The sequence below is a fragment of the Apium graveolens genome, chromosome 6 (genome assembly GCF_009905375.1).
Source record: "Apium graveolens cultivar Ventura chromosome 6, ASM990537v1, whole genome shotgun sequence".
NCBI classification, from domain to species: Eukaryota; Viridiplantae; Streptophyta; class Magnoliopsida; order Apiales; family Apiaceae; genus Apium; species Apium graveolens.
The window spans coordinates 13,592,763-13,603,119 of NC_133652.1; the positions used below are offsets into that span (position 1 = coordinate 13,592,763).

Here is a 10,357-nt window from a genome sequence, read left to right on the forward strand (position 1 = left end):
TGTCTATACTGTAAATACCAAAATTTTAGATCAGTGGACAACTGGTACTTTCCGTCCAATTTAATTCTTAACATTTTTCAAATAACGACACACGGGGAAAATGTAAATGTTAAAGTGGATGATAGCTGGCTCTGGTTTGCTTGAAACATAAGAAATGAATGTTTATACCAAAGTGGTGCTACACAGCTATTTTTTTACCCATATCTTTCCAGTATTTGGGCCTACCATGATTTGCTAGTTGAAAAGGTGAACTATAAAATTTATATATCTTGCAACTTCATCATATCTATCTATATTAACCTGTCACCATTATCACTCTCGCTCAGTTTTGTTTTGATTTTAACACTCTAACTATAACTTTGTTAGTCTTTGATTTAATTAGTATGTTTTCAGCATGTGAGTTATCATACATTGTTTCTTAGCGAACAAAAACAAATAATTTGAGTGTATATGTGTAATGTGGAATAACTATAATGTATTGAAATGGGACTATATGGACTATGGAGCCCAAAGCTCGAATATGGACATAAGCTATCTCTTCCATAATTCGGAATCACAAAGATGATAAGCCCAAAAAAAGCTTTGCTCCGGGCTTGGGTCCAAGCCCAAATAACTTCACTCTGAGCTAGGTTGCTTCTTGCTTTTGAATGTTGGGCCAATTGATCTGCAAAAGGACTAGGAGGTGACAAAATGCAACTTAATTTAGAGGCCCACAAACAACTTACCGAAAGCATGTCGGGTTACAAGTGTACACCACTAAACATTTTGGTCACCTGAGCTGTCTTTCTGAACCTGTACAAGTAATAGTTAGTTTAAACAGCTAAAAGGGCACTGAATCCTCAGTCCGATATTTTAACTACACAAATAACCATTTTGGTCAGAGGATTGAATACCTCTAATTTAGAGGCTCTAACAGGAGAGTGCCTGGGATTGAGAGGGCCAAAGTGAAGAATCGAGAGAGAAAAGAGCAATTGTGATTCAATATAATGGAGAGAGCCAGTGTTGTCTTGCAATGTATAACCGAGAGAGAGTGAGAGCATGAGCCGACAGAACAACAAAGAGAGATGAATATATAACCAAATGGTATTGATACGATGTCATTTTTTGCAATGCATGAAAAGAAAGTGTGGTTGGCCAACAGATAAGGCGGCCGTGCATTAAAACAAGTGTGGTTCGCCACAACAAACGGCAAACAAAACATAGTTACCGTTTGCCATTTTTGGTTATTCATTGTACCACAAATGCAATGCAACACTGAACTCAACTATGCTACTTTTGCAAACCCCACGTACAACTATGCCAAAAATCCAAGGGAGCCCTGCTTAGACAATCTGAACCTGTGCGACTATAGCTTGTTTCAACAGCTAAAAGAGTACTAAATCCTGAATCTATTATAATATTATAGTAGCATGAGCAGACAGCAAGTCTGTCAACTAGCAAAAAAGAACACCACATTTTCTGACAAGTGCCAAGATCACATACTGCTTCGAAGTTTTTAATAACTATCAGAAAATGGAAAAAAGTTTAAAGCTTCGGGTGATGTTTTGGACATACAAGGTTCCTTGGATAGATATTGACATATCAAGGTCACATTCTCTAAGAAGCAGCCTAAAGAACAAAATAACATCTTCCAATTTTTCTGCTTCCTTGATAACAACACCGAGCTTCGAAAGGCTTCCGGAGGACATATGGTAAGTTCTATCGACTTGTCCTGCAGAGAATCAGCAAAATTAACATCCTTCGGCACAATCCTAAGATCAGATACAATATAATCAGGAGGATAAAGGCCTTAGTTGTAATATGTTGATATGACATAAAAATGGAGCCAACCGACAGGCTTCATTATCCTCTTAAGAAAGAAATTTTATATCAGTATAGGAGATGCAGAGTTTACTTCATCGCTCAAGGTCCGGCAACATCAATGGGTAGCTGGGATCGTTGTCTCCGAGGAGAGGGATATACTCTGACCCTCTAACATGAACGCTGTAGCAAGCTGCAAAGAAAAAAAAATGAAGGGTTTACACTCATAAAAGAATATTTAATATACATAATTGTATTTTGACAGAAAATGATAGTTGATAAACAAAATTTGACCGAGATGATGGGTTACACTTACAAAAGGAGAAATACTATACTTGATTGTATCTTTGACCAACAATGATAGTTATTAAACAAAGAAATCCGAGATATTCAGATTTGGTTTATCAATAGATATTCTTTCTAATTAATTTGACCTATCCAAGTGCGCCACTGTAACTATAAAATTATTTTCCAAAGGAATACTTAATTTAGATGCTTCTTGTTTACTATTTTAAATGTGATATGTGTTACATTTACAGTAAGTGGAAAAGTTATGTGATTGTTGTGAATGTTGGGCTGAATCATGAGAATATTAAGTATGTTCTCACTGAGGAAAGAGATCCCCCTGTAATTGTGTCTCATAGAGTATGAGAGATTTATGGTGGTTGGAAATATGTCAACAATAATTAAACACGAGGCATGAAAACGGTTTATTAAATCATGGATTCTCTTTATGAAATGTTTATGAAACAATCTGATCAGTCACGTCATGATACAACCAAAGTTCATGAATACTAAAATGAACGAGGGAACTCCTCTACAACAACAGGTTCTAACCATGACAAATTTCATAAATGACGTAGAATTGCATAGGGTGATAGTTGATCAACACAAAGAGTAAAGGGGCGATACTAAGGGCAGCACAATCAACACAGAAACAGTTTAGAATATTATTGTACTATGGAAGGCAATAGAAATATGTATGTAACTATCCATGTAATCTAGCAGAAACAGTGGCTAAACATACCATTTTCTATCTTCATTACACTTTGAAGCATTGTATCCATCTTCATTTTCATGTCCGTATTCTCGTCCATGATTGGGGCAAGAAGAGTCATCTGTCTGTAGATATCTTGCACGAACCTGCATATCTTCTGAGCAAATTCAACTTCACCATCAGAAACCCGTCCAATTGCTAACCTCATTAGCTCTCCTGTTAAGTCAGCAAGCTAAACCACGAAACAACAGAATCACTTTCACCATATTTTATATATAAAAAAAAAAAGATGATGAATTGAATGAGTTGGAAGAGCAAAAATTATATGCAGGCAAGTGGAACAGGTGTAAAAGATGTATAGTTACCCCCAGCAGATAATCAAGGACATTAATTTTGAGAGGTTCAACAGATGAATCACTTAAAGGCGATAACTCAGCATTCATCTCATCAAGACTTAACAGGCTTCCAGTTCTGCAGAAGTTACAGAATGTTGCAGCCTCGACGTATTCTTGTATCTGCGGACGAGCAAGAGTAAGATGATGCAAAACTCTAATTTGTTAAAGCCAAATAAGTATAATGAAATGCATATACAACCCCGGGAGAGTATGCTCGTCTTAATTTCCAGAAATCGGTTCCTTTTAGTTCTTTGACTAATCGGGAAATGTACTGATCTTTCACAGCAGCTAGATCTTTATTTGCTTTCTCCAAAACTTCCTCTTTGTTGTGTTTACTGATCCTGTCGTTGGAGGACATCAGGATGATTCAAAACAAAAAAACCAAGGAAAGGCTTAAAAGCAGTGCTAACACCAGACGTTAAGGTTTCCACCATACATATATATTAATAAACAGCAAAAATTATTGACTGCAGAAAACTAGATATCTGCTACACGGTTACGTATCTGGAAAATATCAGGCTACATATTCGTCAAATTATCAGAATACAGCATAATTTTAATGACAGGATTGCTGTGACGGTATATATCTGAAGGAAGAGTGTGCTTTGATGTAGTGTATCCAAATTATCCTAAATATACTCGCATGAACAGATAAAAGAAAACAAGCAACAAATAAAGACAAAGTGTAAAGACCAGTATATTGGTGAAACTTGGTAATGACGATGCAAAAACACATGACCATACCTGTGCACCTGAAATATAACCTTTTTGCTATTGATGGTAATATCCCGACTTGCTTTCACCACCCTTTCCCTTTTGTCATTCTACAAAGTTGTATAAATTAGTTAGTAAAAAACTTGACAGTACACATGAAGTATAGACAGGTCTGAACTTCAAACAATCTCTCAATAAACATGCATACTGTATGAACAATTGTGTTATTACGGCACAATGCTAAAAAGTCTGAATATAACACTGTCAATAAAATGGAGGAAAATATAAACATGCTAAATTTATAACAGAAGGGTCTAAGTTATGATCAATTTGGTTTGAACAAATAGTCTAATACTACCCATTTACCTTAACTATAGCACAATGCAAGTAGATTGCCATAACTTCTAAGTTCGAATATACCTTCTGCAGCCCAGTATTAAAACAGAAGAGTGATAGAGTCGTAGTAAGTGGCACACCAGAATAGGCAAGCCAATTAATCTCGAGCACATTTTACAACTAGATATAAGGGGACTTAGTTTTAATCATAAAATATTTGTGCATTTACACTACTACCGGAAAAAAGACACAATTTAGCTCTTGTGATCAACAATTAAGCCACTTGAACTAATTCATTTAAAGATTAGCCTTAAATCAAAAACACATAAAGTACAAACTTAAACTCCATTTAAAATCTTAACAAATTAAAAATTCAATCTTTGGTAGAAACAAGTTGCGAAATTTAAAAACATACATATATCAATAAAGTGAAAAGTAAATGAGAGTGAGAGAGACACACAGAGAGAGAAAGAGAGAGGGAGAGAGGGGGGGGGGAGAAAGAGAGAGAGGGGGGGGGGGGAGAGAGAGAGAGACTTAACGAATTGATTGAGATACTCAGCATACTCAGAGAAAGCAGAAGCCATTGGGTTTGAATTTGAAGATGAATCAGTGGCCATTGTTCTTGCCTTCTTAAATGTTGCTTCCGAAGATATCCCTGCACCAACTGATTATATTTAAATTAGAGAATTGGGGGGAGAATAATTAGGGTTTAAGAAGGGTTGAGAGGGCGGAGAGAACGAGGAGGAAACTTACGGCGGTTAGGCTTAGGAGAAGAGGCCATCACAATACACAACCTGAACAAGCTCCTTGATGACAACAATTTTAACATTTGCCCCCTACCCCCTCAATCGCCTGGCCTTCTATATACAAAATATTACGGATATTTTTTTTCTCAATTTTGAGCTAAAATTTTTTCCATAAAATATAATTATTATTAATCATTTATTATTTTCACTAATAATTAAAATATCTTTTAATTATTAATTCTTTTTTTAAATATTTTAAAAATAATTCTTTCACTTGATTTAATTTCCAAAAATTAAATTCTTAATTAATAATATTATGAACTTTTTCTTAATTAATTTATAATCAATTAAATCTCATTTAATCAATTATTAAATTTGCCAATTAATTATTTATTTCATAAATAAATAATTATCAGCCATTATTAATTAATTTCTCCACCATTAAATTATTTTCTTTTATGGTGTGACTCTGTAGGTTTAATATTAAGCCGGTAGTAGAAATAAATAATAATAAAACTATTTTATCATTATTTATATAAATTCTCTAATTCATTAAATATGATTAATTAATTAATCATATTTATTCTACATCGTGAGGGATACTTCTCAGCATATCGCGACTATCCGGATAATACGAATTCACTGCTTAAAATACCAAGCACCTATTCAATGAGTAGTTACCGTACAATTAATTCCTTCTACCCTGCAATGTCACGATTAAATACAAGACATGGAACTTGTGTCAAGCCTATCTTATTTAATCACTTGCTTTCTCATTCACTATGCTTAGTTCTATTTAATGTAAATTAGAAACTCTTTTCTAATTTTATTAACTCTGGCCAGAGATTCCTGAACTAACATAAGTGGGTCGGCATTGAACATTCTCTTCCTACACTGGAAGGGGTAGATCCTTTATTGATCATACACTATCTTCGTGTACAAATTCCTATACCCCGTAAAACCCTTATAATTGTCCCTTGAGACTAAGAACTAAACCAAAGCATAGTTCAGTGTACACAAGATGACTATGATAACCTCAAGTATAAGGATACTTGTACAACTATCACTATGTGAACAACTACTGACACGTGAGTGAACTCCATCAGTTGTTCAGCTGTGTGAGTCATGTTCAGTGAACTTATTCTATAATAAGCACCTACATACTAGCTATAGTGTCACCACACAAATGTCTATGAGAACAGACATCCTTCAAAATGAAGCAAGCATAGTATGTACCGTTCTTTGCGGATTATTAATTACCAGTTAGTAATCCTACGACCATGAACTATTTAAGTTTAGAGTTATCATCTTTTAGGTCTCATTATTATGATCTCATCTCAATCCATAAAAAGCTTTACTCTAAATTGTGGTATATCTTATTTAAACATTTAAATAGATAGAGCCCGCAATAAAAACAAAACAAGTCTTTTATTAATATCAATGAAATCAAAACAGATTACATAAAAGTTATTCCTAAATCCTCATACATAATTGAACTTAGGACATATCTCTTTCAACACACCATTCCGTCTACTTGATAACAGGAAATTCACGAATGATCAGACAACAGGAAGCATCACCTACGAGACCCTGTAGAACTTTTGCTCTTCTATATATTATCTGCCTACTTTGTGTTATATGCAATGTTATTGTACATATATGCAATGTAAACATATGCGTCTAGTAAATGTAATGTTACTTTTACAATTAAATGTTTTTAAACCACCAAATTAAGGGGGCTAGCAGTTAGTGAAAGATAAAAAGCATATCAAAACGAATAAACGTACGTACTTAAACCACCAAATTAACTAGTCCAAATGTATCAAATTCTTTAGAATTCTCTAGTAGCTGTGCGGCGGATATCATACTGTACATAGAAATTGGATTCATACATATCAATATACCCACTAAACATATCATAATTTCATGTCGAGCATATAAAAGGAAGGAGAATCACAAATTAATGGAAAGAAAATTACAAAATAAATAAATCCAATTTACCCGACTTTAATGGTAAAATCGATGAAGATAAATACGCAGCAATCCCGTCGGGTCTTCCTCTAATTTTGCTGGATCTTCGAAAACTATTTTTTTTGGTTTCCCCCGCATAACTTTCGCCTTCATCCGGGTCTCCACCGATTTCACTCTTTCCGGAGTATCTTCAATAATTAAGTCTTTAAATTTATCATACTCAAGATAAGCGTCGATAATTTCTTTGAGATTTGTCGGAGGAGATGGCTGAATCTCAGAATCATATTGCATGCACAGTGGTGAATCTTGGATAATTTGGGATTCCATTATAAAGGTTAATTAAATATCAAGATTAATTTGAGAGAGAAGAACAAGGAAGAAGAAGTTTGATTTACCCAAAAAAAGCAAGATGAAGATTGAGCGGCGTGTTTGATGAGAGAGAAAAGTAAGTGATGAAAGTAGGTTTGGGAGAGAGAATTGATTATGTGAGATAAGCTGAGTAATTAGTAAGTGGGTGTAATAAAAAAATGTCATATGACATTATTATAATATATAAATTTTACTATTTTAGGTAATGGAGAGAATTGGTGGGACGTGCCAAAAAGGAAAGCGTAAAGAATTGAACGAGACGGAGAGAATATATATTAGGGGTTCAAAATAGGGAATCCCATTAGGATTGCTCTAAGGGGTTTTTTAATGGGAAAGAAAAAAGTGATCAGAAGTTAAAGTAATTTCATCCCATTTTTAAAGTGAAAGTTTTGAAGTAAAAGTTTATCAAATTTGTATTTATTAACACTTATTTTTGCTACTTTTAAAAATTCGAAAATATTTACGAGTGAAAATGAAACTACATTATTTATCCCGGGTTGTGAAGAACACAACCAGATTTTGAACAGGCCACCAACCCAGAATCCGGCAGCCGACCGGTTAACCGGCGAAATTTCCGATCAAGCCCAAAATAGTACCCTCGAAACATCATTTTACATGGTTTTTTGATCTACAACCCACCAGCAACACAGAAACGGCAACAACAATATATATGAACAATAACATGAACAATATCATCCAATATTTAACCAAAATTAACGTTTTATACATGAAAATAAAGCCTATGATTTGTACAATCTACTTCAATCAACATAACTGACAACCAATCAATTATAAACTCGAAAAATCGATTCAAAAGTTTAAGCAAACTCATGAACTCGACCATACACTTCTAGCAATCAAACAACATGATTCCATACATGAATAAACTCAGAATCATCTCAGAAAACTTAATTTAACATCCAAACAATCAAACTATTCAAGAACATGAAAGCTCCAAATCAGCTATAAACCCTAAAAATTCGAATTAAAATTTTACCTATTTTGACCCGAAAGTTTTAACGCGCTAAAAGGATTCGGTGTCTTTTTTCCGTTCACATGAACCAACTCAATACAATTATTCTTGGTTCGAACTGAAGACCCGACCACAATTGTTCCCAATAATGAAGAAACAGAGCTGTGTCACTTCTGCGGAGACGATCTCTGACTGTGAGGATCTACTCACTGAGATTCTAATTAAGCTTCCGGTAGAATCATTACTCCGTTGCAAATCAGTGTCTAAACCCTGGCTTTCTCTAATTTCAAACCCTAATTTCGTTAAATCTCACATCAACCGCACCGCTGGAACTGATAAAACTCTCCTTGTCCACGAATCAGAGAGTGCTTCTACAATCTCTCTCGTCAATATCGATTCTCGTGAACTCCCAGTTCCTCTCCGCTTTCCGTTCTCTACAGGTGATATCATTCTCGAAACCACTTTTGACATTATTGGTTCTTATAATGGTGTTGTTTGTGTTTCCGTTAATTATCGTCCTGATCACAGATACTCCTTTGTTAATAATAAAACTAGTGTTTATCTTTGGAATCCTGCTACTAAACATTCCGAGCTCGTTCGGGAATGTTATTTAGGCCTTGTGATTGAACCAAGGGCGGATTTAGGGTTTGGTTTTGATCCGTTATGTAATGATTATAAGGTTGTTTGGGCTGAACGTGATCCGTATGAAATCAAGGGTGGATTTAGTGTTTTGGTCTATTCTTTGAATAGAAATGCTTGGCGCAGGGTAGATCCTTGCCCGACTGGCTACTTTTACGGTTATTCTGAAATTTGTGTGAACGGTTTGTTGTGTCGCATCGGGAGTGTTTGTAAGCTGTCGATGGCTTTGGATTTAAACAAGGAGGTGTTTAATTGCGGTGTTCAGTTACCGGTTGAATGTACTGCAATTTATGACACTCGCATCACCGTATTAAATGATTCTATCACTGTCATTACTAATGACTATGAGAGAAATGGTAGGATATATAAATGGTGGATGTTGGATGATGAGGCATGCCTTCGTGGTGCTGGAGGTGAGGCATCGTGGACTCTAGGGCTTACCATTGATGTTGGTTCTTCATTTTGGCATTTTTGTGACCGATACAATTGTGGTGATATCTTGCAAACTAGAGATGGAGGGTTTCTTTTTTATGACTCTGATAGGAAAGAGGTCAGAAATGTCTCGGTTTCCTTATATACACATCATCGAATTATCAGGTATAACGAGAGCTTGGTTTCAATCACAAGACCCAAAAAGTCGATTGGAATGCTCATGAAGATGATAGTCAGGAAAGTATCACCGTTTCTGGTTTCTTGGTGGTGTTTTATGTTGACACTTTCTGTTATTGTATTTGCTTTTGCTTTTACATTGAATTAATGCGGAGGCTGCCTTGTAATGGATAAATTAGAATTTAGTTCAGTTTCTCTTTTGTATGTTCTAATGATATCACTTCTACATTGCTGATGATCTAGAGGCCTAACTTTCTGGTTTTTTTGCTTCCTTGTCTTTAATAGTTACAAATTATACAAGGTTACTACACATATGCCCCATGCACATACTGTTAATCTACGAGTTTATGATGATATTCAGATTGCAACATAACAGCAGTTTAACAGCAGTTTAGAGTCCAGAGATTGCAGTGATTCAGATTTTCCAGGAGACTATTTCTGAGGATTAGGTTTGTTAGGGTTTTATGTATATCTTGTTTATCTGGATAAACCTTATCTCAAACAAACCTACCACCTTATCTTATAAATCAAGTTTAAATCTCTCAAGCCTTATCTTTACTTGATTTATCTTTTTCAAACGTACTAACAGATTAGTTTCAAAGTTTTATTCAAATATTTTCAAACAAACTTATCTTCCAATCTTATCTTGTGTTTGAAAATAAATCTGTTAGAACTTTGCTTATAAATACAACTCTTCATTTCAGATTTGTAGCTAACACTTTCACGAGAATCTTTCATCATCTGAAATCATTTTCTTGTTTCATACCCGAGATATTCATATCCAGAAAAACAAGAAACCTAGTTTGAG

At 34.8% G+C, this 10,357-nt stretch overlaps 2 protein-coding genes across 3 annotated transcripts; one reads left to right on the forward strand and one right to left on the reverse strand.

Annotated features, from left to right (window-relative positions):
- Window positions 1–1,370: 1,370 nt before the first annotated feature.
- On the reverse strand, window positions 1,371–5,151 carry LOC141663579 (uncharacterized). Of its 2 annotated transcripts, none has more exons than XM_074469361.1 (8): window positions 4,996–5,151; window positions 4,782–4,906; window positions 3,937–4,016; window positions 3,392–3,533; window positions 3,163–3,312; window positions 2,828–3,029; window positions 1,895–1,993; window positions 1,371–1,711 (listed from the first exon to the last, which is right to left on the reverse strand). In XM_074469361.1, the coding sequence occupies exons 1-7, from the start codon at window positions 5,069–5,071 to the stop codon at window positions 1,896–1,898; spliced, it is 873 nt and encodes a 290-aa protein (XP_074325462.1). In that variant the 5' UTR covers window positions 5,072–5,151; the 3' UTR covers window positions 1,371–1,711; window position 1,895. The 2 variants fall into 2 exon arrangements, with proteins under 2 accessions (XP_074325462.1, XP_074325463.1); XM_074469362.1 differs by having other exon boundaries at window positions 4,782–4,897; window positions 4,996–5,147.
- A 3,298-nt stretch (window positions 5,152–8,449) lies between these two features.
- On the forward strand, window positions 8,450–9,697 carry LOC141664608 (F-box/kelch-repeat protein At3g06240-like). Its single transcript, XM_074470565.1, has one exon. The coding sequence runs from the start codon at window positions 8,450–8,452 to the stop codon at window positions 9,695–9,697; it is 1,248 nt and encodes a 415-aa protein (XP_074326666.1).
- Window positions 9,698–10,357: the final 660 nt, after the last annotated feature.

Coding starts and splice junctions, on each gene's coding strand:
- LOC141664608 (XM_074470565.1), top strand. CDS start 8,450: ATGAAGAAACAGAGCTGTGTCACTTCTGCGGAGACGATCTCTGACTGT.
- LOC141663579 (XM_074469361.1), bottom strand. CDS start 5,071: ATGTTAAAATTGTTGTCATCAAGGAGCTTGTTCAGGTTGTGTATTGTG. Junction 4,907..4,995: donor TTCTCCTAAGCCTAACCGCC/GTAAGTTTCCTC, acceptor AAATATAATCAG/TTGGTGCAGGGATATCTTCG. Junction 3,534..3,936: donor GTTATATTTCAGGTGCACAG/GTATGGTCATGT, acceptor CTCCAACGACAG/GATCAGTAAACACAACAAAG.